Raw genomic sequence first — 24,761 nt, forward strand, 5'->3', positions numbered from 1 at the left:
TACTTGTAGTTATCTTGTAGTTACTATGGTGGCGTTTCTGCGCCGTCTCCCCCCACCTACCCCTCTCCCCTCCGTCCCTCCTCCACCAGACTTTATTAAGCAGGGCGTGTTTGTGGTTGGCCAGCCCCCTGTTTCCTCCGCACTGCTCGGCAGCTTCATTGGTCAGCGCCTCTCTTGAATGAAGCGCCGCAGAAACGTGCAGGCAGCGGGCAGAAGGAAGCTGTGTGGGCCGCCGCAGGGAGCGACCGACGCGCAGCGACACGACCCCCGGGCGCGTTGCGGTGTGTGTCGGTGAACACCGTTTATCCGTCGAGCAGAGGCAGTTGGCTCTCTCCCGGAGCTCCGCGTGTGAATGAGGTTGATGCTGCTCTGTTGCACCTGGAAGGACGAACGCATGGGAGAGGAGGAAGGTAAGGACCTGCGTGCTGGTTACGCGCTTCGGCTTTTGGGGCGGGCGATGCGGAGACCACGGCGCACTCCCTGCTCCTCGAAACGCAGAAGATGCTCCAACAGAAAAAAAAAGCTGCACACTGCACCGTTTCTGTGTTTACTGTACAGAAATAGGTTCGTGTGCAGGGAGCGCCAGGCTGTGCCGCAGATGAAGCCATTCTTCGAGTGGATGCGGCCAGCATGTTTGTATGCAACGTTCACCCTCAGGCCACCACCGCACTCTTCATCTGCCGCCAGCCTTCTCCAATAATCCAGCATGCAGTGCTTATAAACAGGTTGTTACGTGAGAAGTAACTGTCCTTTAAGAGCTTCCTTCATGCTGTGTGAAAACACACAGATGGCAGAGTTTCCTGTTGTGCCTGCACCAAACTAAGACTCCCACAGACTCCATGATTAACTTAGGTGTGTGACCGGTGTAGATTTAATCGTTTAAAGCAGCCAGATAACCTTCTGATCTCATTATTAATGAAGCTGTTTTAATTGTATGTTTTTTTAATTCATTGTTTTCTGGATAGTGATTCAGGAAGCTATGGCTCGAACAGCTGGTAAACCACATTGTTGATCTATGTGTGTGTATTTTGGCATGTGGTGTGAGATAACTGTGCACACCGAGCTGTCAGTCAGCTTCACTGAGGTGAACAATGGGCGTCCTATGTAAGGTTTCACTTTGCATTGCAGTGTGGTTAGCTAATCTGGAAGTGTCTGCTTTAGGTCAGAGCGGGCGGGGCGTACGCACCTGTACCTGCACAGGTTTTACAGTTTGTGCCAGAATGTAGGTGTGTTTCTGTTTGCCTTGGCAGCCCTGTCTGAAGTCAACAGGAGGAAAGAGATCATGCAGAGAAATGCTCCACAATAAAAAATGCTATAAAAAATTTTTAAAAAAAGATGGTAAAAAAGTGTTTAAAGAGAGAAGGCTGGAGGAGTGAAGAAGAAAAGCATTAGCACCAGACATCAGCACCCAAAACTCTGCCAAAATGGCTTTCAGTTCACAGGATGGATGAATAATTGAAGCTGTTGTGCAGAGTTAAGTTTTATCAAGACTCTTCCACCAGTATCCAGATTTCATATTGTGGCACTTTTGAACTTAACCTTGGTCAAAATTGGGCCTCTTTATAGCTGCTTTGTATGTGGAGAAGTACTCTTGTTACTTCTTGTTGAAATGCCATGATGAAGAGGTGCTACGCTCGGCTGTTACTCTGAGGTGACAGTCGTGATGTTACTCTTGGGTGTACCGCAAGTTCAGGAGCTCAGCAGTGAGAGTAATGCGGGGGAACCTGAAGCAGTAGCATCTGTGCAGTTTTATTCTTTACAAATCAAAACAGCATCCCCACGGATGGAATGCTTTCAACTGGCTGCCATGTTTGTGTTTGCTGTTACTCACTGAGTCTTGCCGTGTGACTTTTTTTAGGCAAATTAACTCAGGCAACAAATGCATCTAACACAGCATAACGTTGGCCGCCGCCTCGCCCTTTGCACCAGATGAACCCTTACTGCAGGATAAATCGTCCCAACTCTGCCAAATTGCTTTTTTCCTGAAACTCTAATCATAATGAAGATTTTCCTAAGAGGTGGAATCTTTGATCTGCAGCTAATAAGATTCCTCTCATGGAAACGACTCTTATCAGGAAAGAAGTAGAAGAAAGCCGATGTCTGGTTTAAATTGTAAGGAAAATATAAAATGTTATTAGCAGGCATGTTATTAGCCTGCTAATAACTATGTTATTAACTATGTTATTAGCAGTTTTGATGATAACTACATTATTTTAAAAGCGTACATCTACCTGCCATCATTTTATGCATCATCTCAGTTTCTCTTTAGTTTCTTTGTGTCGTTTCCTGCTTTTACAACACGCACCCACGCCTCCACACTCATGGTGCGTTAAATTTGAATTTGAAAGTAGGAATTTCTGAGTTTCCAGTTGGGAATTTTCATCTGGAATGGCCCCCCTTAATCTGAAGTTCCGAGGCAAATACAATGCAGCATCATCATCACCCTGATTTCTACACTCGATTAGTTTTGGACTTGTTAGCCAAGCTTGCTTAATAGAATAGCTCATTTCAGCTGCTCCCTTATTCACAAAGGGGTCGCCACAGCAGGGAGCTCCACATGTTTGACGTGGCAGATTCTCACACTAGATGTGACACCCAAGTGAGTCTGTCTCTCCTCTGGGACTGAACCAGGTATCTTTCGCGTGATAGAGATATGTGTAAACCATTACACTATAGAGCAGCTGTAGAGCTGCCAAAACTTGAGGTTACTCTATTCCGTAACCCCTGTTCTCTGATAACATGAGTGAGGTGTCTCACTATGGGGAACGCTCTCTCAGCGTTGTCCTCAGAAGCCTCTATATCATTACTCCAGCCAGTATTGGCTGGCAGTCGTGACGCTTGCGTCAGGGAGGGGCCACCCTCCTCCCTATAAAAGGGTGTGACGCAGCGTCACCCGCCATTCAAGATAAGCTCACCTCTTCCTCGCTTCGTGCAAGGAGGGTGATCTGGTGAGACACCTCACTCATGTTATCAGAGAACAGGGGTTACGGAATAGAGTAACCTCAAGTTCTCTTTCAAACATTCGTTTCGGTGTCTCACTATGGGGATATGCAGACTCCCGTATTGCCAGATAAGCCCATCTGAACGACTGACTGCCAATTTAGGAGGTCTCGTGGGGACCCACACTTAACACAGTGTGGGCTAGAGACGGTGCAGTGACATCCAACCTGTAAAACCTTGCAAAGGTCAAAGGTGAAGCCCAGCTCGCAGCTGCACATATCTCTTCTATAGAGACACCCCTAAAAAGGGCCCAAGAGGTTGCCATCCCTCTGGCAGAATGAGCACGAAGCCCCTCCGGGGGGGGCAGACCCGTGCTGGAATAAGCCAATTGGATCGCCTCAACAATCCAGTGGGAAATGCGTTGTTTGCTAACGGGCTTGCCAAGATGTGGTTTAGCCCAGGAAACAAACAGCTGATCCGACCTCCTGAAAACCTTCGTTCTCTCCATATAGGTACATAAAGCCCTGACTGGACAGAGAGCATGTAGGCGCTCCTGTTCAGGGGAGGAGAAAGGAGGAGGGCAAAAAGCTTCCAGCTCCAATGGGGTGCATTGAAGATAAGGGTTTTTGGGCACAAAGGCCGGATTTGGCCTGAGTGTGACTCTAGAGTTATCCCGTGTGAAGCGGGTGCACTCTTTGTGTATTGACAGCGCATGAATATCACTGACACGCTTCGCAGATGCGAGGGCCAGGAGCAATGCAGTCTTCAAAGACAGGATTTTTATTTCCACCTGGTTTAGTGGTTCAAATGGTGGCTGTGAAACTGCCCCCAGCACCAGGGATAAATCCCACGTGGGAACGAGAGGTTTAGACACTGGGTGGAGCCGTCGTGCCCCTTTCATGAAACGGCAGACTAGCGGGTGATGGCTCACCGGGCCATCTACGACGCCCACATGGCAGGCTGAAATGGCTGCTAGATATACTTTAATTGTGGAAAAGGCCTTTCCTTTATCTAACAGTTCTTGGAGAAAGGAGAGAATTGTTGTCACAGAGCACTGAAAGGAGAGAGTGTGAGACTTTCCACACCATTCCTCAAATACCCTCCACTTGTTCTCATACAATGATCTTGTGGAGGGGGCTCTAGCACTCTGAATAGTGGCTATAACACCCTGGGGGAGTCCTGCCGTACTCAGATTCAACCTCTCACGGGCCAAGCCCACGGGGCGAGGCGCTCGGGGTGAGGGTGAAAAATCTCCCCCCTGGCTTGGGAGACTAGGTCTCGTCGGAGAGGGAGAGGCCAAGGTTCACTCCACAAGAGTGGCATGATCTCCGCTAACCAATGGGACCTCATCCACCTTGGGGCGATCAGTATCATTGTTAGCCCTCTCTCTCTCACTCTGGTTAGAGTGGGAGAAATTAAGGCCAGTGGAGGGAACGCATAAAGCAGAGCATGTGGCCAGTTGTGAGCTAATGCGTCTACCCCTAGCGGAGCCTCCTGGTCCCCCAGGGAGAAATACAGTGGACACTGAGCGTTCTCCCTCGAGGCAAACAGATCGACCTGTGGCTGGCCAAAGCGGGTCCAGATTTGGGTCACCACATGTGGGTGCAGGGTCCAGTCCCCGTACTGCGGGTTTCCCCTGGACATTAAGTCTGCTCCCAAGTTCAGGGCTCCTGGAATGTGAGTGGCTCTCAGTGACAACAGATTGATGCTGCTCCACATGATCAGTCTGCGAGCCAGCATGTGCAAAGGACGGGAACGTAACCCGCCCTGTCTGTTGATGTATGCCACAACAGTGGTGTTGTCTGTTCTGATCAGAACATGGTGGTTTCTCAACAGGGGAAGGAAGTGTCTCAGTGCTAGAAAAGCTGCTAGCAATTCTAGCCAATTTATATGAGCACCCCTCTGTTGTGAGTCCCAGCTGCCGCTCACTGCTCTGCCCTCGTGAGTGGCACCCCAACCCGTGAGACTCGCGTCCGTGGTCACCACCTTTCTGGCTGTGACAGCTCCCAGTGACACCCCCTGAGTGAGAAATGTGGGATTTCTCCAACAGTGGAGTGCTGCAGCGCAGTCTGCTGTCACTCTGATATAGCGGTGGGTATGGCGCTTTCGATTCAGTCTCAGTGATGCAACCCATCGCTGAAATTCCCTCATATGCAGTCTGCCTAGTGGAATGACTGCCAGTGAAGACGCCATTAATCCCAGCATCTGCAGGCATTTTCTGAATGGGAGATATCTTCCCAACTGAAAAATGCCGGCATGTGATAGCAGACCCGAAGGCTTTTTAGGGTGAAGCGAGCGCAGTGTTCGCATATACCCGGTGTGGAAATAGCCGCTTGGGCGTGTTGCAGCCCGAGGCACATCACACACGCGTCATGTGTATCTGAACCTGAGATTTTGCAACCGCAGGGGCAAATTCTGGGCAGCGGTTTGCAGTCTGCCATATTAAGGAAGCTTGGTGTAGCTAGCTTGGAATGGCTGGATGGCTAACGCTGATCCCCTTTTTTTTTTTTTTTTGTTTCTTCTCTCGGTCGGGTAGCTATGGTGAGCTAGTATGACCTGGCTAGTGTGGTGGCTAGCGCTTGTGCTACTTGGCTTGGTGACCGTGTGTAGCAAAGACAGTTAGCTTGATCAGCTAACTGTTGTGCTAGATGCGTGGTGGCAGCTAACACACTCTCCGACCTGGCTCTGTGGTGAAGAGCAGGCGACTCGAAACGCGAGCCGTGCTGGCGCCCGGTGACCAAGGTGTTAGCTTGCTCGTGTGGACAGTTAAGCTAGCACTCACGTTCGCAGTCAGGAGAGATGAGGTTTCTAAGAAGCGAGAAGAGGAAATTGAATGGCGGGTGACGCTGCGTCACACCCTTTTATAGGGAGGAGGGTGGCCCCTCCCTGACGCAAGCGTCACGACTGCCAGCCAATACTGGCTGGAGTAATGATATAGAGGCTTCTGAGGACAACGCTGAGAGAGCGTTCCCCATAGTGAGACACCGAAACGAATGTTTGAAAGAGAACAGTGTTTCCACCGTTTCCTCATACCCTTTCGAGCAAGGTTATGGTAGAACATCGTTAATACTTGTGCTGTGGCTCATTCTGTGGCCTTTTGTACAGGTAAATTGTGGGGGAAAAAACCCAAAACAACAAAAAAAAAATGGAAAGTTTATGACTAGAAAAAAGGGATAAAACATCCAATTAGAGGTAGGTTTGGAAAAGTAAAATAAAAGCCTTTTATTACTGAGCATAACTACCTTTGGAAACCTGGATGTTTTATGCCTTTTGGTCATAATATTTCAATTTTTCTCATTGCCAAAGTTTGAATATTATCCTATAATTCTAGGCAAAAAATTGTGTTTCTTTAAATGTTATGATTTTTTTTAATAAACAAGAGTTTTTCTATTAAACAGGGCAATGCAGCAAATTAGTGGTTTTGCCCCTGCTGAGCCGTATGCTCATTAAAAATGCCCCTTCAGATGGTACATCGTTTCTGCTCTGGTGGTAACGGTGGAGGAGACGCTGTGTGGTGTGTTTGTTTGAGTTGTGTGTTTTTAGAGCTGGGTTATAAACCAGCAGTGATAATTTGCATAGCCAGATAAGCGGTGGAGAAGGCATACAGACAGAGACACAAACACACATCTCTTTGTGCGAACTGTTTATAACTTTATGTTTAATGAGCTTTAATATGGTGATATCAGCACGTCGGTCTCCTGTCATTACAGCTGGAGGAAGTTTGCCCGTGTGCGCGGGATGCAAACAGAGGATCTACGATGAGCAGTACCTCCAGGCCCTTAACAATGACTGGCATACCGTCTGCTTCAGGTACTTTCAGCACAAACAGCAAACCAGACTCAACATATAAACCCAGACTTTGAGTGCACACACGTCTTTAAGTCTCACTGAGTTTTTGGCCACTTGGGAACAACACTGAAATATCACAGTGCATCTTGCTTATTTATCCATCCTACAAGTCCATCCAGCTAGAGCAAATACAGGTCAAAAGTTCACTGGCGTTTAGCGCTGTTCATAGAGTCGACCTGAAGGGGAATTCTGCCTATCAATTAGCTGCTAAATGTTCCACTGTGTTCAACAGCCGGTTACCAAGTGTCTGCTGAATGGTATATTACTGTGATTAATATATCACTCATTATTACTGCTTTAAAGGACAGCGAAGGAGTGAGTGAAGTGAGTTAATGGTTGCACATATAAGGCATAAAAGTACCCTAGAAAATAAAATAAAAATACCAAATATTTGCTGTTTTCAGTGTTTAAAAGTCCTGTGAGTCCACAGTCCAGTGAAAACCCTTTCTTTCTTAAAATACTGGTTCCACAGGAAAATAAAGGCTAAGCAGTAGCTGGATGTTGCTAATCATATCCACTGTCTGTCTGATCATCAGTTTACAGGGCTGAAGCATTCAGTGTAGGTTAAAGAGCCCGACAGCATGGCTTAGGCTTGAAAGGTTTCATCTGAACAAACCACAAGGCTTCTGGAATAATGTCCTTTGGGCATGTTTGGCTGTAATGTACAAACACCTCATAGCAGCAAACAGGCACGGTGGTGGAGGGTGATTATTTAGGCTTGTTTTCCAAGCATAGAACGTGGGCACCTATTAGTTATTAAGCTGATGATTAACTTCTCTGTACATCAAAGTATTCTAGAGTCAAATATGAGGCCATCCATCTGACAGCTAAATACTGACGCAAACTGCGTCGTGCAACTGGTCAGTGATTCCAAACACAGCAGCAAAGTCCAGACCGAACTGAAATGTTGTGGCGGGACCTTAAGAGAGCTGTGCAAAAAAAATGCTTGCAAACTTCAATGAACGGATGTAATGTTGTAAAGAAGTGTGGGTCAAAATTCCTCCACAGAGATGTGAGAGACTGATAAAGTTATTCCTACTAAAGGTGGTTTAATGAGCTAGTTAATCATGGGGAATATTTATTTTTCACAGGACTGCAGAGAGTCCCGTGAGAAACTTTATCTTTCACATGACTGTGCGATTAAAAAATGATCAGGTTTCAGGATGTTAGATAAACCAGTTTATTCATATCACCTTGGGAAACTGTAATAAAGATATTAAATGGGAGAAATAGCTGGCAAGTTGTGTAACAAGTTTAGTTTTTTGTGGTTTCAATGTAGGCTTTGTACTGCAGCATTTCCTGGAATTGCTACTGTTACAGACTCGTTCCCAGGCATGTCTGTGCCTGCTTGTGTTTTCTTTCATTTCGAGGAGCTAAACGTTTTCGTGTTATTGCCCATAATCACATCTTGTTCCTTGTTTAATCTTTCTTCACTGTAATGCTAACACAAGCATCCTCCTCCCACCACCTTTTCTAAGAAAATCTCCTTAAATCTGATCTGTATTTTTCTCACAAGCGTTTCCTTTTTGTGGGTGAAGGTAAAGGTAAAGTTTCAGATTTTGCTGTGTTTTCTTGTACTTTTAGTTTTTGATGAATTCTGTAACAGACATAACCTAAAGTAGTCCTGGCTGCAGACCTGCGTCAGACAAGTGCTAATGTCGAAACCTTCACATGATGCAGTAATGAAACTTTACAGGTGCGTAGCTGAGATCAAAATGAAAATTTGGTGTTTAAAGATGGGTGTGATCTAATTCACAAACACTGAGCAAAGACAGACATTGGCATTGTGGCTGTTGAGACATCTTCTCTAGTTTTGACCTGTAAAATTACAATGTCATGACACCTTCACAGTAAAGAAATTGCAAAAGATGCAGATACACATAGACACAAAGTCACTAGCGGTTTAAACAAGTCCTGACTGGCTTACAGTCAAATGTGTGCTTCTGAAAAATGACATTTAACAATCTGAGAGCTGAGTCAACTCCAACCCTAAGCCATTACATTTTGTAATTTGCCTCACTTATAAGTGTCTCCTTTAACATTTTGCTCACAAAATATGCGTACTCGATTATTTTTATGAAACTATTTTACCCATCGTGTATGAGAAAAGTGGAGATGGGTAATAATTCAGGTCCGTTTCCACTTCTCTTGTCTATGGTGTGCCACAAGGTTCTGTTTTGGGACCTTTATTGTTTCTTTTATATTTGTTCCCTCTTCAGTACTTTTCGAGCACTTTTAAAAACTTTTCCTATCATTGCTGTGCAGATAACATTCAGTTGTATCTCTCTTTTAAGCCACACAATATTTTTAAGCTTCAGGCGCCATTGAAAGTTAGACGGTAGACCTTTTTCTCCAACTTAATGAAGAGACTATAGAAGTGCTTGTTTGTGCTCCTGACAGATTTAATGAAAACTAGGTCCTCTGGCTACATTTGCTACATTTTTTGTCAGGAACCTTGGGATGACCTTTGACTCTCCTTTCACTCTGGATGGTTACGTGAAATCTCTGGTTTGCTCCTGTTTTTTATCACTTAAGAAATACCCCCAAGCTGAGTTCCATTGCGACATGCTCTGACCTCATCACATCTGGATTTCATCATGGCTGCAAGACTTTTAACTATTTTTCTAAGTACTCACGTGTCGCACTGTTGTTAATTCAGTTCCATTAGCTTCAGAGTCCACTGGTTTTTGCTTTTGGAGCTCTGCGTGGACAAGCACCAGCAAACATCAGACAACTTTTACATCCATATGTTCCCAGTAGGCTTCTGAGGTCATGTGATCAAGACTTGCCATAACAGCTTTCTAATAAGCTGGTACTTTACCACATTACCTAAGCAGTTTCTGACGCGTGCTCCACAGCTGTGCGCTCAAAATACTCACAAGTCCAAACTTTGCCTTCGCCTCTTCATGCAATTCTTGTCCCAGTTGACTATCAGTTATGCAGCCTAACCTTACATTGTTAACTGTTGCATTTTTGACCTGAACGATTTAACCCCTTCCCCTTAAATCCCCTTAAATGCAGTAACCCAGCAGGTAACTGCCCCATAGTGTGCAAAAGACCAATAACAACAAAAACAGCATGTATAAATAAAACTTTATTTAATTCCTAAAAACATACAATACTTATAAAACATAAATATTGTCTTTAAGTTTGCCATATGAGTGCTGTTCTCTGTACTTTGACTTCATTACAGATAGTTACAGAAACGTTCAGACTTGACCTGTCTGAAAACCTGTTACGCAATTTTATTTACACAAACCAGAGCAACTCATAGAGGCACTCGCATACCTGAAGTTGCTCAAGACTTTTTCTCCTAATCAACCAAAAGGAGTCGTTCTTACTCCGATGAAGCATACGTTGGTTGAACTCTTGCGTCAAACCTAAAGCCACCCCCATATGAACATTTCTACAGTCCGTGGATTTGGAGAAATGAACAAGCAGGTTTTAGTTTCTGACTCAGATTCTGGTAACTTGCACTACACCATGTTGTGTGTGGGTAGAGAGACTGTGTGTGTCTCTGTGTGAAAGAAATCTATTAACATTTTTGAATTTTAATTGATTTTCATGAGCAGAACTGATCCTATCCTGGTAGACAAAACACAGAAGTTTTTAACATTTCTGCAACTGAATATCAAATGTTGGAGCTTGCATTAGAGTCCAGATCCATCCATTCATTAAATAGATTTAATATTTAATAGGTCAGTCTTCTTCTGTATAAACAAGCTTCCAGCTATCACAAAAGACTTTATGGTCTGAAAGGAAAGCAAAGAGTGTTGTTCGTCTCCTGTTACTTTTCATCCTCTCTGTTAAATATCTTTCATTAGGAGCTCTTATGTTAAGACTGCTGCATGCTGTCCTAAGTTTAAAAGAAAGTTAAAGTGCAGGCGTCACTTAACATTCAGTCAATGCAGCCGCCTTGGGTCATGTGACACGAAGCTCGGAGCAGACAAATTAAGACGTAGTCGCAGATGTTTCAGATGCACTAATGGTGATCGATTCCTTCAGCAAGGCAGAGCCAAGGAAAAATGTGTTTTTATGAAATACCAGAAATAATCAGGTAGATTTCTGGGAGGAATTTCCCTGTAGTAAACATATTAATTCTGTAGATTTCCTCCATCATTTCGCTACTCCTTTTAGTGGTCGCCACAGCGGCTCATCTGCCTCTATCTCACCCTATGCCTAAAATCCTCTGTCACACCAACCCTCTGTGTGTACTCCGTCGCTACATCCATTTAGCTTCTCTGTGGTCTTCCTCTTTTCTTCCTGCTCTGCAGCTCCATATTCAGCATCCATTGTTTAATATTTTCCTAATTAAACTAAACTGGATATAAACAGTCCAGGACTGTCACTTAGTTTCGCGAGTGGAGATTATTAACTTTAAAAGTGGGCTTATTTTTAAATGACTGTTTAGTTTTTTTGATTAACAGGACACAAACGCTGTCGCTGCTTTTCTTACTGATGATCTTATGTAACGTTTCCTTCTCTTTCTCTCGTCTCTACTCATCTCACATCCTTCATGGAGATAACCTTGTTTGTGAGAAGCAGGAGAACAAACAGCCACTCGCTGAGGAGTCCTCCTGCTGTTTAAGCACTCAAAGCTTCACAAGTCAGCCTCCGTGCCTCTGATCACTATTACTTTATCTTGTTTTTTTTTTTAATTTCATAATTAATTAAGAAAATAAAAAATAATCTGAGACTGAAAAGATGATTTCTGAGTGGGTTCTGACCAAGATAGAAAACAGCTCAGGCAGAATAGTGCATATAAACACATGCACACAATGGTTTACACATAGAAGTAAATTAAATGCATAAATAATGAAGTGTACTGACGTGAGGATTAAAAATGTCTTAACTAAAGCCAAAATAAGCACTGTAGGTCAAACAGGGTCAATGATGGTCACGTATAACAGATGTGACTACCAGATGTGACTTCCTCCAAATGTACTATAATTCATCCTCAGCAGTTTGAAAACCAGCTTTTCAAACTGTTGTATAAACAGAGGTTTTTTTTAGTGTGTTTTAGGGGTTTTTTTGTTCCACACTTTGTTATCCCCTTTCCCAACCACACTGCCTACATTACCCTGAATGCAACTCAGACACCGATGTATATTCACAGATTTGGGTGCGCTATCATGAAAAAGTACAGACATGAAAACTACAATTCATCCAGTGCCCACTTGAGGCTGGCTGCAAGTGAGTCAATTCAAACAGACTCCCGTGGTCAGTTTTTACATCAATTTGTAATGTTTGTGTATTCTGAAGACAGATAATACGGCCTTCTGTTAGGAACAGGGCACCCTGAGATCTCTGCCCCATTTTTAGAAGTGAAAGTGAGGTACTTGGTAGTTCATCCACCTTTACTGTTTATGGATGCAGCATGCTAACCAACTTTGCTGTGATTGTGTCCGTGCTTGTAAGACTTTTTCCCAGTCTGTTGTAGCATACTCCTCAGACATTATACAAATGTGCTGGGCCACCGAAAGATTATATATACAGCAGCTGCTTGGCCATGGGAAACACATGCAATGAAACTCCCGGCACGCAGACCGTTGGTGAGGTGCATTGTACCCTTTACGTACTGTGTAACGTTATGCACTCTGCCACTTCATGATGGAGTTCCTAAAAGCTTACACTTTGCAGTAATACAAGTTAGAGTTGATCGCTCCATCTAGGATGGAAGGAGTTTCACAAAATGACTTGCAGAGGTGACGTCCATTTAAGCAGTGCTTAATTTAAGGAGCTCTTTAGAACAAACAGTTCTTTCACAAATTTTTGTAAAGGCAGACCCCATGGCTACATGCTTCATTTTATACACCTGTGGCCGATAGCTGCCCACACACAGGTAGAAACTGTGTTTAATATGGGGACTGGTAGAAAAAGACAAAAACTTACTAATTCACCCATTCTTAGTATTTGAAATAAAGTTTGAGGGTCAATATAGCAAAAGGTCATTGGAGATATCCTGGAAAACCTAAAGTAATGGCAGGCATGGAGGTCCTGGTGGTTATGTCTTTCTTATAATGTCAGTCTGTGGATAATGCAGAGTCACCTGTCTTCGAACAGAGATGAGGAGCAGTTGAAAAGGTCACATTCTTCTAATACCACATTGTTTTTCCTTCATTTAAATTTTGATCAGTAAATTACTCAGATGATATCACCACATGTGTAGACATAAATTCTTTAAAAAGAGAATTTTAAAGGTTGAAGAATCTTCGGGGTTATACAGAAACAAATACTAATACAGAGCTGGTGCTGCTGCCTAAATCTGTTGGCCGAACGGTGTAGCTGTCATCAGTTGGATCGGCTTACATTCAAACACACTCGCAGTGCCTCCACTGGTCACAGGTGGCACAGTGCAGCTGTATCTCATCTACAGTGCAAAGAATTTGCATGGAGACCTCTTCTTGGTCATTGTTAACGGGCATCACATGTAATCAAAAAGCCACATTTCACTGATAGTAGCTTTTAATAGTTGCACTGACTCAGCTTTATTGTCTATTGATTTTGACTGGCTGTAAAGGTAGTAAATGTCCAGCTGCGTTTTCGAGTCTTGCCTGTTTTCGTCAGTTCATCCGAGCTGGTCAGTGGGTTGGCTTGAAACTCAGCTCTGAGTGGGTCATTAATGATTTCCTCCTGGCCAGATATCTGAATGGGAAATCTGAGGAGGGCATCCTGGCGAAGGGTTGAGTCCACAATGGTTTGTGGTATCTATATGCACAGTGAGCACAGATAGGGAGTTACAAATGACTGAGAAGGGCTGCTGCAGGTTTCTGTGCATGCTTTTTCCACCCTGACTTTTAAAGTAAAAGCACTTTTACTTGTGTTATCTGCTGTCAAGAGCCTCGTGTAGCTGATTCAGACGTGAGCTCTGTGTCAGCTCCATCACACTTGTTTGAGGTGTCAGATATCAGCTTGTAGCTTTCAGCCCTGCTCCTCCACCATGTAGTGATGCTACACACACCAGAACTGTTGAATTAATAACAGGAGAGAAGCTGTGTGTGTGATGGAGGTCTGTAAAAAGAGAGTTTTCCCCCTCGAGAGCACAAATGGATAGAAATTAGAACAGGATCTTCAGAGAGAAACAGATTTCCATGGTAAATGAAGGTTGAACATTGGTGGGAAAGTGAGGAGTGGGACAGGGACTTTCTGGAGCTTAAATCCTAACCCAAAAAAGAAGTTTTCCTCTGAAAACAGCAGGAGCTAGGCTTCATGGGAAATCGCAGTCAGGCTCTCAGTATGAACTGTTTTTTTTTTTCCATTTACATCAAAGCTGAACTGCAAAACAACATTAATGCATCCACAATATTTATTCATCTATACTGATCTGAAACTTCCATTATGTTGATTTATTCAAACATGTTGGTTGTAATTTGTTACTCAGAGATGTGTGTTACAGGCTTTCTTTCTTAAATATGATCCACATGTTTGACTTTACGTCTGATGCCCATCCTGAAGCTAGCCTTCTCATTTATCTGGGCCTGTGGCCCCCTTGATCACCGTAAACAGACTGGCCATGACCTTTGACCTCACTTGCTGTACTTTCACGTTTTTCTGGCCTTTTTCAGCTTTATTTGATAGATACAGTGAAGAAAGGACAGGAAAGCAGGGTCAGATAAAGTCAAAGGGCTGCGGAGTCACATGTTGGGCCGGTCGCTTTCTTCCGTATGGCGTGTGGTCGCCTGATTAACGCACTGAGCTAAACCAGCACCCAATAAACAGTACTTTGATGAATAATAAAAACATTTATGGCGTTTTTAATGGCTTGTAGTTAATTTCTTGCTGCCCCGGCACTGAATAACCTTCACTAACGTTTCTCATTTTATCTTGTGGTGAGTTCACTAGTCCGACTAAAACATGCTGAACGTCTCAGTGCTTCATGATTTTTAATTATTCATTTATTCATTATATCTTAAAAGGACCATAACGAGTCAGAAGGCAGCGAGAGTCCCTTTGTAAATTTCATTGATTTGAAAACCTTAAATTTAGGAATTGAACAACTCCATGGAAAAATTGTGTGGATCAGGATCACTATGAAAGGAGTGCACCTCAAACTGCTGTGGCCTCTCTGATTTAGGGGATAGGTTGGTTTCTGCTCTTCGTCTGACACGGCCATGTGTTTGTCTTGTAGTCTGATTCACCAGCTTACAGTAAAGCTAAATAATGACTTTTCTAATTTAGAATAAAAAATAAAACTGCTGTAAAATGAGTTCATTAAATCAGATAAAGCTGAACTGAAAATCAATATTTATTTTTCCCTCTGAACACTCGACTGCTGCTGCACTTTCTCTCCAGTGCGCTGCAGCCCCTTGCATGTGCACGTCTGATCACCTGCAGTGGGTTTTTTTCCCTGATGCTGATAGTGCACAAATGCTTATGTGTTTCCACACTGTGTTATCAACAAACATGGAGCTTTTTATGATGGTTTAAGGAAGGATGAGTATACTTTAAGTCTGCTGCTCTGCCTGCACTGTGGGGCTCACAGATTTACGTCTCCATCTGTCCTGTACGCTTACTCACATCTGCAGGACAAACATTACAGCCCTCGACGAATTTTAAAAAGCGCTTGAGATCGTTTATTGGTGGCAGCGCTCTGCGATACTCATTGTGTCAGTGACAGAAAGCATGAAGAGGCTGCAGTGACTCAGCTGCTTTCACCTGCAGATGAACTCTGCCTGGTAACAGAAGCTCCAGAATGTGACGGAGACTCGACGTCAAGTAGTGGCAGGCTGAAAGGACAGAAAACTGCCTCAGGAAAACAAAGTCGTTTTAAATAAAGGTTTGTTAAAGATTAAACAAGGATTTGACTAACAGAAAATACTGTACATCCTTTCATATACAGGGCTTTGCAGAAATCTTGAACGGTCCCTCATTTTTTAATGTTTTTGCTTGCAAGTTAGACTTTCTTGTAATTTTTTAAAAGTGGTCTTGAGCAGTAGTTCTGCAGGCTTTCCAAAGGTCTTTCAGAGTTTTTCCATTGGAAATTGTCTGCTTTTTCACTCATGTAAGTCCTGTCCTTGTACCTGAGCATTTTTAGAGGAATTTCCTTTTTGTTAAGCAACTTAACACTGATCATTCAAGCTTATAAAAGGCACCTCACTCAAGAATTAAGCAGTGTTGTGTCCACACATAACAGACAACGTGGCAAAGAAGCTATTTTAAACTGTATCTTTAGACACGTTGATACTGGCAGCCTGTGACAAAAACACAAGTTTGTTTCCATTCTTTTCTATTGAATCAGGTCATCTTGACCATGTCTCCAGACCTAAAAGCATTTAGTTGCTGCCATGTGACTGGGTGACTAAACATTTGTGTTAATGTCTTGATGCATGATCAATCATCTGGGTAAGGAAATCCCAGAAAACTGATTCTGTTCATCTAGACGTTGCGTTCTTAGTGGGAGTACAAAACCAGTTGTACCTAATAAAGTGAGTGCTGAGTGTATACTCACACAGAAATCTGATAAGGAATAAGACACAGGAAACGAGACAGGGCTGAACACAATCAATGAAGTGAAGACACAGAGGAAGCAAAAATGAAACAGGCCATCACAGAGAGCAAACTACAAAGTAAGACAAAGGATGCTAATCCTAGCCCAACCCGCTATAACAAGAAAACGTGTAATAGACACGCCGGTCCCCTGTGTCCATTATACGAGAATGCAGAATTTGCAGTAAGCTACAGTAACAGCAGTGGGAGCTATTTTATTTCACGCCAACATGAAAATAATCACAAGTGGGTGTTTGAACAGACATTATTAAGACATTTACACTTATACACATATTAGCCCCCTAGCTTAATCGTTTCCGGCCCTAAAATTTACTTAAACCGTTTTTTGCTCACTACAGACTTTGTATCTCCCCCTGCTGGTAATGCAGTTTTTGCCTAGCCTCAGTACAAAGTATGGGCAAGGAAGCACCCAGGGATAAAGGGGGGAGGGCAATGACAACAATCTTAAAATACTAGACACCTGAGGCCTGTAACTATGAAGCAATATTTAATGAAGTTACCCAGGTAACTAGAATTAATCCTCGGTTTTGATCATGTTAATGTGGGTCGTTTCTCACTGTGGTATTTTGCCATGGTAACTCATGCTGCTGTAGAGCATTTCTGAAAGATCCCTGAGACTTTGGTGCATGGTGAGTAGGGAGAGTTTACATTTTTTTAGTACTATTCAAAGTTTTTGTGTTTCCCCTGAATCTTCTTATATGTAACCATTTCATTTTTGAAATTAATTTTTTGAAAGCAATAATATGATGATCCCAAAACAGAGCAGCTATCAGTACTTATTGATCCCATATCAACTTCACACATAGTCGAAGCCTTTGTTTGATTTTTTTTCCTTACACCACCGAGGCTGCGGTTTAAAGAATAAAAACTGAAATAGTCTTTTAAAGCCTAATTTAAAGAAACACTTGATGATAATCCATCGGATTATCTCATGTGTTAATGATAGAGTTGTTGGACTGACAGTCAGCGTTTTTGCCCGCTATCTTTCCTGGCTTCAGATAAGCTAAACTGTCTTAATGTAGCCGCTTTTTGACAGCCTCATTGGACAAAGCACTTAAAGTGCACACATGTTCATTCAGTGCTTTAAATATATGGTGCTCTTTCTTTCATGTTGCTGCTTTCGGTCAACCTGTTTAACCTATTAATATTGGAATAATAGTTTCATTTTCCTTTGTGAAATCAGCTGCTCTGCTGGCATCACCCCCGCTTCCATGTGAACATGCAGGGGACACCCTGGGTTAACATACAGAGCAGATAACCGATTACTGGATTGCTAATCTTAGGGTGAGTGACTCCAGATAACAGAAATATACCCCAGGTATGCTGAACTCACAGACCTCAGAAAACACAATGACAACTAACCCCCAGAAAAATCTCATTAAAATACTAATACTATAAAATATTGAGGAGATTAGAGCAGTAATCCTAATCCTAAATAACAAAAAAGAAAACTTAAACAGAAACTGAAACTTGAATAATTCTCTAAGTGTTCAAAACCACAACAAATCACACAAAAGCTCTTTTACTGGAATCAATAAAAAACTGAGAAAATGAAACCAAACAGAAAACACTTCCCAAAATAACACTGAAACTCCAAAAATCCCAAACATGCACAATAATTCTGTCAAACAAATGAAATGTGTGGAAAAATATAGCAGCAGAAAAGTAAAACTTGAAGCGCGAGTGTTGCGAACTTCTTTTGTAAGTAAATTACTTCACTAAATCTTTACCATGTAAGCTTATTAGCTGCCTCTAAAGTGCTGATGGAGCTCTAACTTATGGGGGCTTGTTTACGCTGCTGAATATATATACTTTTTTTTAAACTATTTTACTATTTTTATATTTTTTCCTCAAAATTTGGGGTTATGTCAAAATTCTGACTTACTCAGAGGGTTGAATCAAAATTATTATTAGACATAATAAAAACATATGACTTATGGATGCGGTGGGGGGGGGGGGGGGGGGGGTCTGTGGCAGACACAAGCTTCATTCATCAGGGCTTCCACAATGAGGGGCTGACCAGTGAGCAAGCGGTAACTAAACTTTCAAAATAAGAGCATGGCAATTGTTTCCTTGAAAACAAATGAATAAAAAAATGCTAACCTGTTTCTGTTTCCTGCAGGAACAGTAATTTGTTAACATGATTATGTGCTGAAGGTAATTTGATGTGTGGACTAACTGTGACTGATTCTATTTCTGAACTATCTCAAACATATGTTGATTGGCTGATATCAGCTTATCACTAAAGACTCTGCTGTCTGACTGGTTTGAATGTGGTTACTGTGGAAGCTTGTCTCCACCGCTCAGCCAGCGTAAGTCAAAACTTTAGGTTATTATCTCAAATTTGGAGTTAGTTACCTCAAACATTTGGACTCCAAACTTATGGGAAAATATCTCCAAATAAAGAAATAAAATTGAAATTTTAAGTTACTAAATGAGACGATGACCTCAAATTTTGAATTGGGTGGCATTTTTTCCCTCCTTTTTCTGGGTTAGAAACTAGCTTCAACGGGTTGCTGATTTCTCTGTGAGTAAGGTTACACCTTGCTCAGGAGCTGCTTCCTCTCTTCACCTCACCCCATCCTTCATAAAACGAAGCTCTCTGGTGCTCCTGTGAAGAGGTTGGTAAATCTAATAGTTTGAGAGGCCGTGGAAGGGTTTAATAGATGATGGATAAGAGGAAAATTTCATTTGCTCCGCCACAGCCTTTAAATGTATTGACGAGTGCAGGAAATTTGCCTCATGAAGTTTCAACAGAAGAAATGAGCTGCTGCGAGGAAGGCAGGGCCACTGTGGGCAAAGCCTCTGCTGTCACAGGGTCGAGTCTCCCAGAGGACGAGAACAGGAAGTGGCTGATAAAGAAGTGTGACCCTCTCTATACACAGCTGCACTCAGAGAGGAAGCAGAGGAAGGGAGAGACACTGACGCTTGTGACAGCGAGGCCGTGAAGCCGGGCGAGCTTAGTGAGTCAAACATCAGAGCTGCTGACATGAGTCTGTCTTCGGACTGTCTAAACAACGCCTTTGCTCCCTCGGGTGACATGTCAGCAAAGAAGCAACACAGCAGGCAGCCCAGAGTGTGAGTGCACCCATCAGTCTATGTTTATAGATGATAACAATGATGTTTGAGCTGCTGAGAGCGAAACAGAACTTTAGCTTGGATGTAAGTCGTGCTCCGAGCTTATTCGAAAACTCTTGTTTAGTCCAAAGTACTAAACAAGTGTAGAACTTTTTGTGGACTTTTTGTTCTGGCTGTCTTTTTGTTGGTCTTATTTGACAGTGTTGCAGTTTTCAAAACTTTATTTAACCCTATTGACCTTGACAAACCATTATTTTCCAAGCTGATGAAGTGTTTAAAGTATAAAATATATAAAAACTGTTTAAAGGAGGATGTTTCTGTTGGACTAACTGTTCAAAAGTGTACGCGACCATCGTCAAAACTCAAAATCTTCATTTTCGCATTATAAATCATTTAAAAAATAATTAAATGATTAGACTAATTAACAGGAACAGATTAATGAAAAATGTATTTGCTTAATTCTGTCAAAAAAGTTGGACTAAGAATTGAGTTTATGGCTAAATTTGTCCTAAAAAGTAACTTGTAACTAGTGATTATTTTCACTATGGATTTATTTACTGGTAATATATTAGTGACTTATTAATATTCTCATCTTTATATATATTTTTTTCTTGGTGCAGCTCAAAACCCAATTAATTATTAGACAAAAAAAAGGCAGTAAACTAACCCCAAAGAGAAAGTGTGGTGGTTGGTTAGGAGTGTCTTTCACTTTCTCTGTGCTGGCATGAAAAGCAGCACTAAGTGTATTCTGATATGCATGAACTATGTTCCTTGTATATATTCTGACCAACAGTCTTTAGGAATGCACTTGAGGGTGATGCAGTAACTGAAATTAACTCATTTCTCTTAAATGATCTCTCACTTCTCCAAAGTGCCGGCACACGTCAGTCCTCGGTGTCGTTCACACTTCCGTCTCTCTGGATGCAAAAGCCCCTGAACTTCCTGACTTCCCTCTTTTAAAAGTGCCACCATGAATCAAACGCTGCTGTCCCACATGTGACTGACACCGCGGGCTCAACGTCGTTGTTTTTTTTATGGGATAGACGTGCTTACGTCACCACCCTCGAGCAAAGTCGTGTGTTTTTTGTGAGTCACGTACTAGATGAGAATGCACTTTCTGGGCTTAGCACATTTATTTATTTTTTGGCTGTTTGTGTCTTAGAAGATAATGTAAGCATTATCCAGAACAACCAGGCACTCTGAGGGGACACTCAGTCCTCTCATTAACAACAGAGATGACGGTGGGATGAGCCCTAAAACGCTGGTCAAACTGGGAAAATAAAGTCAGTTTCGATGGTTGTATATTTAATTTTATGATTAGTTTTTCTCTGTGAAAGAATTAACTATTATACTTACTCCGATGCTCTGTTCTGTTAAGTCTGTTTTCATATTTTTTTCACCGTGTTTGCTTCTCTAACAAAGACGTTTGGTGATGCAACTTATTTTTTGTCAAGTTTTTCTTCCAATATTTACTCAAATTGTATTGACTTCCTCTTTTGAGGAAATAGAAAGTCATTACTTGTTTCCTCTTTTACGAACTTGAGACTATCACAGGAAGTTCTTAGGTGTTAATGTGGTAGTTCTGCAGGATATTGGACAACATTTAACATTTCCTGTGTTGTTTAATGGTCGCAATTGTAGCTTTTGAAAATCTAGAAAAACATCATATGAGTCTCCTTCCTCTGCCTGCACCTCGTCAAATTCATATCTGGAGTTCATGCCGGCTGATAATATTTGCAGCGGGGAGGAAAAAGTCGTCCTGTGTGACGGGTGTATTTTTATTAATCGCCTTTTTCCCAGCTCTAACCTTTGGCACTCGCTCCTGTGCTTTAATCACACTTTAAAAATTCAATTTTGTTCTGTTTGGAGGAGATGGAGTCCAGACTTAAACCCTGAATGGGATTAAAAAAGATGAAGAATATTAAAGTCCACATTTTGTCACTGTTGAAAGAGTCCTGCCAGTTTCATATCTGACCTTCATCATTTTACAGGGACAAAAAATAAGCTAAGCTAAGCTCACAAGAATAACGATGTTCTAGTTTTGCAGCATGATTGTGTTGAGAACAGCCCATTAATAGTTCAGCATGTAGATTAGTTTGAAAGCCAAAAAACTTCACATCCTACACTTCAAATATTTTAGCAGTTGTTAACAGGAGTGTAAAAAACAATAGGGCCCAAACTAAAGTTTACCTAAATGTCCGGGCAGTAGCAGCATTGTTTTGTTTTTTCCTCCTAACAAAAATCATTTTCTTTCAACTTTCAACTCTCACCCGCCTGTCCACACCCACCTGTGATGCCTTACCCACACTACCGTCTGTTGGGGGGAAAATAAAACTGCCATGTGACGCAGTAGAGGACTCTCTGACACCAAACCAGAAACAACGACACGATTATGTGATTAATGAGTCCACAAACAAAAACACAACTGTAACAATAAAGTCACATACATCATAGACAAAGACGAGACAAACAAGTAAATCCTTTTAAATGAAGTGTGCATGTGCTGGTAACTGTATGTTTACTCTGCTTGAGTCTCATAATGTATGATTAGAAGGGGGAGCCAAGAAGGGCACACTTCAGGTTCAGTAAAGTGGAGCAGCATCAGTAACTGGGTTGATTCTGTCTCAGTTTATCAAGTTTAAAATATTCCAGGGGAAAGATACACCTTCTATAAGGAATTATGCAAAATTTCAGGTCCCTATTGTCCTAATATAGCTTTCTAAATTATACATTGAGTTGGTTTATCAGTATTATTATTATTATTATTAATATTAATATAGTTATATGTTCTTTAAAATTGTCTAAATCAGGTGAATTGCTTCACAGACAGTTTGAAACCAGAAAAACACATTTAACTTCAGTGTGATACTTTCCTGGTATGACACCATGTACCAAATCTAAATCTGCTTATGTTTAAGGCTGGTTAAACGAGAGAGAATGTCATCACTATGTGCTTTTGTTTATGAGAAGCTGTAAACAAAACATTAGTCGCCTACCTGCAAATTTGTGGTTTCTGCAGGCCTCCAAATCTGCAAACATTCAAATATGTTCCATGCAACAAGCCTGAGAGTCCACATTCACAGAGCCATGGTACCAGATATTTGCCCTAAAAGATTAGCAGTGGAGAACTAGCTAATGATTTTTTCTACATGTGCAAAGTCCTCCAAATTTTAAAGTGGCATCTCAGTTAAACCCATGCTAGAAAAATGCATTTTGAGAACAAAATTGATAAGAATTTTGCATAAATCCTATTAAAAGTCTTTGTGTTTTTTTTTTAATAGTGGTCCATGCAGTTGTTGATAATTCAGCAAAATAGTCTGGTGTGTGACTCACCTGTCCAACCACATAACCTCATACTTTGAGCTCATAGCATTGGTTCTCATGATTAATGCTAACAGTAAGTGTCCGGATAAAGCTTTTGTAGTGAGGTACTGTTATAACCACTGAACAATTCACTGGTTTCATTTCATGTGTTAGTGTTTAAGCTTGGAGTTGGTCTGTAAAAGAAACCTGCTACTGAATGAGACCTACTAAACAGCTCTCCCAAAGCTCCCAGATACCTTTTATCATCTTCCTCGATGGAACAAGTGAGACGGCCAGCGAGCCGACTGCACTGACAATCGGTCAGTCTACATGGCTTAGCAGTCACAAAGGAAACTGCTGCCGTGCACTCCATTCACTCACAGTCTGCCAGAGCTCCTGTTTACCAGCTGAATAGACCGCCGGGCCTGGAATAAAGAGTCTCTCCCACGGGCTGAAACACTTGTTCAGCAGAGTTGAGCCTCAGGAGGATGTCATTATATTTACTGTTTAAAATGCACAGCCCGCTCTCCTTGGCTGGTTCTCAATTCCTTAAGAGTAGCAGAAAACATGAGGGGTCAGCGTGAGTGTGGATGCTGCTGAGTCTGCCAAGGTCAGGGGAGCGGGGTGAAGCCTGATTGGCTGCGCTGATTTCCGGGTACCACCCAATAGAGTGAGACTGAAGGTGAGCAGAAGGTGATGAGGTAATGCCTGGTTTTTTATGAGAGAGGGTGACATCATCGTTGTGGCATTTTGCGTTGCCGTGGAGAAGGAGGAAGGGGGAACCAGGCAGGGGGAGGGCGCGTGGGAATGGGCCTGATGAATGTGTCTGTGCTGTGTGTTAATGTGTAAAGGCTGACTGAATCAAAGAGTCCAGCTCAGACAGAAAAAAGTCCTCATAGTCAGAGTTTTAACACACATGATCCTTTTATGTCACTGACATGTTGGACATCCTCCTTTCCTTCCTGGGAAAATATCAGGAGTGGAAATTTGGCTCCAGACCAGCAATCTAATCTATTTATGTCTCCTTTGAGGGGCGTCCCCCAGACAGTCGTTTCCTCAGCTTGACTTTCCCCCCTGTGTGTGCATGTATGTGTGTGTGAGACCACCCCTCCGTCTCAGTGCTCCTTTCTCTTTTGCCTGAGGTTGATTTGAGCCTATCCTCCACACACAGTAACAACAGCTGAGTGCTCACTCTGGGGTTTTTGCACAGTAGGCAAATTTGTTTCTATCACCGTCAAATATCATACACGTTTGATGTCCGTTGTCTAATTCTTCTAGATTTTTCTGGGCAGACGGGCAGACCTGTTTATTGGCTTATTGATCATAGGTACTCTCAGCATTTCATCTGTCTTTGCTGATAGAAGGAAGATGGATGTCCTGAGCTTGACTCGGATGATGGAAGATTTAATAATTGATGAAGAGATGCTTGTGTGTGCTGGTACGCGCGTGCGTGTTTGGGAGGTGCAGCAGTCCTATACACACATACTGTTTCCTTTTGAGCCCTCCCGTTTCCTGTAGCCACCTCAGCCTTCACCTCATTCAATGACCTGTGGTTATATGTACACACCCACACACAAAGACACATCACAAAATGCTGACCAGGACCGGGTGGGCGGCGGTGTTTGTGTGGGAGACTTGTTTGCTTTTACTTCACTGCGAGGCGTTCGAGTCATCAGAGAATAAAATCTAAGACATGTTTTCACGTACTAGCAAGTTAGCTCAAACTGAGGCGATAGTACTTGCATATATTTAGAATATGTAATATGGGAATTTATTGGTGTATATTTTAGTCAAGAAAAACTACAGGCAACATATCCAAAACTGTGCCGTTCCAGCTTCACAAATGCAGCCCTTTCTTTCTTATCTCACGTTGTATTCAGTGATGGTGAGCTGAGCAGACTGGTTCAGTATGTCAGGCTAGTCTATGGGCAGTTAAATGGCATTTTATAAACTTATTTAAATTAAGCCTTTAAAAAAATCTTGAGGTTACTTACTACTTTAAACTTGATGTCTACTTTGATTACATGTGGGAGAAAATAATTGTAATCTTGCTTCCTTTTGTATTTGCTACAGTGCAGATTTAT

General features: G+C 42.3%; 1 protein-coding gene across 1 annotated transcript in view; it reads left to right on the forward strand.

Moving 5' to 3' along the window:
* Window positions 1–147: 147 nt before the first annotated feature.
* The window catches only part of limk1a (LIM domain kinase 1a), a 56,661-nt gene continuing 32,047 nt past the window's right edge, over window positions 148–24,761 (forward strand). Inside the window, exons 1-2 of the mRNA XM_026191799.1 lie at window positions 148–410; window positions 6,651–6,750. Of these exons, the coding sequence (XP_026047584.1) occupies window positions 353–410; window positions 6,651–6,750 (158 nt within the window). The 5' untranslated portion in view covers window positions 148–352. The remainder of the gene's footprint in view (window positions 411–6,650; window positions 6,751–24,761) is intronic.

This window comes from Astatotilapia calliptera, chromosome 14, assembly GCF_900246225.1.
Source record: "Astatotilapia calliptera chromosome 14, fAstCal1.2, whole genome shotgun sequence".
NCBI classification, from domain to species: domain Eukaryota; kingdom Metazoa; phylum Chordata; class Actinopteri; order Cichliformes; family Cichlidae; genus Astatotilapia; species Astatotilapia calliptera.